Source organism: Echinops telfairi, unplaced genomic scaffold (assembly GCF_000313985.2).
Source record: "Echinops telfairi isolate 266 unplaced genomic scaffold, ASM31398v2 ScPeMD7_7412;HRSCAF=8450, whole genome shotgun sequence".
Classification (NCBI taxonomy): Eukaryota; Metazoa; Chordata; class Mammalia; order Afrosoricida; family Tenrecidae; genus Echinops; species Echinops telfairi.
The window spans coordinates 2,244,893-2,247,723 of NW_022111312.1; the positions used below are offsets into that span (position 1 = coordinate 2,244,893).

General features: G+C 53.3%; 1 protein-coding gene across 1 annotated transcript in view; it reads right to left on the reverse strand.

Annotated features, from left to right (window-relative positions):
- TRPV4 (transient receptor potential cation channel subfamily V member 4) overlaps positions 1-983 on the reverse strand; it is a 52,413-nt gene extending 51,430 nt beyond the window's left edge. Inside the window, exons 1-2 of the mRNA XM_045296686.1 lie at positions 966-983; positions 255-308 (exon numbers count right to left, since the gene is read on the reverse strand). Coding sequence (XP_045152621.1) covers positions 255-308; positions 966-983 — 72 coding nt within the window. The remainder of the gene's footprint in view (positions 1-254; positions 309-965) is intronic.
- Positions 984-2,831: the final 1,848 nt, after the last annotated feature.

Here is a 2,831-nt window from a genome sequence, read left to right on the forward strand (position 1 = left end):
TCAGTCCTGTGCCAGGGCTCTGTGCAAACTCTAGCTAGCTGACTGCGCATGCCTGGCAGCAGCACCAGGAAACACCATTGGCCTCCATTTGGAGGCTGATCGTTAGTCAGATCTCCCTCCACCCCCAAAAATACCTGCTTAAGGGGCGTCACTCTCTAGTTTTCAAACGGAGCTCATTTAAACCTTGGAAATAGAACCGGCTGCCAGAGTTCCCTGTTCCGCCGCCCTGTGCCAGTGACGTCAGCGCCACCTACCGAGCCTCTCCGGAGCCGCAGGTTCAGCGCACACTGGGGCGGCCCATGGACGTACTGCAGAGCGGTGGTGCCGTGAGGGCATAAACCAGGAACCTCTCAATCACCCCACAAAACCGCAGTGAGGAGTTCCTTTCCATTCTCCCATCGTATCTCACTCAGACACAAGAGATCTTATGTAAAGTTGAGGAGGCTGGACATCCATAGGAGCAGCCAGCCTCCAACATCCCTCAAACCGCCTGGTTTGAGTTTGAACCTCTGACCTTGAGGTTCGCAACCCGGATGCCCAACCCACAGTTACCAGGGTTCCTTTCTCCTGTAACTCCCAGCAAATAGTGATAACGGGGTCAACACTGAACGATTCTCCGGTTGAGTTTCTGCCCATGAAAGGTCACTGTTTTATGAGCCGTCGAGGCAGCGCCCACTCAGTGGCCCTATGCCACAGAAAGGGCCATTGCCCAGCCCTGCACCATCCTCACAATTGTTATGTTTGAGCCACTGTTGCAACCACTGCGTCCATCCAGCTTGTCAAGGGGCGGCCTCTCTGTGGCTGCCCAGGCATGATGCCCTTCCCCGGGGACTGGCCTCTCCTGATGACCTCTGAGACAAAGTCTCACCATCCTGGCATCTACGGAGCATCCCGGCTGTACTTCTTCCAAGACGGAGCTGTTTGTTCTTCTGGCGGTCCACGGAACATTCCTTACTCCCCCTCACCGGCACAATGCAGGGCATCGATTGCCCTTCCATCTTCAATCTGACTCAGTATCCAGCTTTCACGTCGTAGGTGGCGGTGGAGAAGACCACGGCTTGAATCGGGTGACCTTAGTCCTCAAAGCCACAGCTTTGCGCCTTAACACTTCGTGGGCTCGGGACTGTTAATTTCCCCCATGTTATGGGTGAAAAACGGAGGCTAGCAAAAGTGCAGTGATTTGCTCCAGGCTACTAAGTAGCAGAGCCGGACTCCGCTGCTTGGCCGCATCATCACAAGCACATCCTGGCGGTTCTGTGGGATGAGGATCGGATGGCGGTGAGGTGGCTTCTTTCGGTTAAGAAGCAACTTGCGAGGCGTCCGCTGCTTCTAATCGCTTTACGAATTGTAACATTTCATTAGTTGGGGCCGGGGTGGCAGGAAGGAGCCCCTGTAGACGTGTGTATACACTGAAGGCGGAAAATAAAATTCTTCTCGTTTGTTGGCAGGGATCTTGTGTTTCTGGGATTGTGTCTGAGGAGCCCAGGTGGTGTAGTGGTTACAAGTTGGGCTGCGATCCACAAGGTCAGCTGTTCGAAAGCCCTAGGCGCTCCGCAGGAGAAAGTTGAGGCTCTCTACTCCCAGAGAGAGTCACGTCTGGGAAACTCACAGGGGCAGTTCTCCCCTGTCCTGTAGGGTCGCCGTCAACTCTGGCAGAGGTTGGTTGAGTTGGGGATCGTAGATTTCTGGAGGGAAAAACTGACATGCAGTCAAAGCCTGGAAGGCTGTAGGAGTTCCTAATGTGAGCACTATTCAGAGAGACGAGGGAACAGATCTCGTCCGGTCAAGAAGCTGGGCTCAGGTTTCCTCGTTGGGGACACCCCAGACAGACAGAGCCTTGGACGGTGGACACCTGATTGGATTGTGCACCCAAACCCTCAAAGTATTATTCCACAGCTGCCTGTCCAGTTCAAATCTCATGGGAGCAAGATGCGCCTCCAGTTGTCAGCATCTACACGTGTGCGCGTGTACACACACCACACACCAACCCCACACACACATCACATACCACACACACACCCAACCACACACCACACACCACACACACATCACACACACCACAAACACACATCACACACACACATGCACACACACACCAACCACACAAACACATACCACACACCAACCACACACACATCACACACACATACCAACTACACACATACATCAAACATATACACCCAACCACACACACACACCACACACCCAACCACAAACACCACACACATGTATACACACACCACACACACCCAACCACACACATGTACACACACTACACACACACAAACACATCACACACACCCAACCACACACATCACATACACACCACACACACCCAACCACACACACAATACCACACACACACCTAACCACAATACCACACACTCACACCCAACCACACACACACACATATACACACACCAACCACACACATACACCACACACCAACCACATATCACACATACACACCACACACACCCAACCACAGACACACACATCACACATACACACACCACACACACAACCACATACTCAACCACATACACACACCAACCACACACACACACACACCAGCAGCCTGCCACCAGGCTTTTGTTCAACCTTTAACTAGTCAGTAGACCTGTCCCCATCCCTCCTCAGCTCCTCGGCATCCCCTACCCACTTCCACCAAGGCTCATCAGCAACCCGGACTCTCTGCACCTGTGGTCCTGGACTCTAAGCACCGGCTGCTCAGTGCCATTACTGTGGCCGTCTGGTCCAGCTACACCAGAGGTTCCCCAACTGACTTGGCCTCAGTACCACCTGGCAATGAATCCCAGATCAAGTGGCGG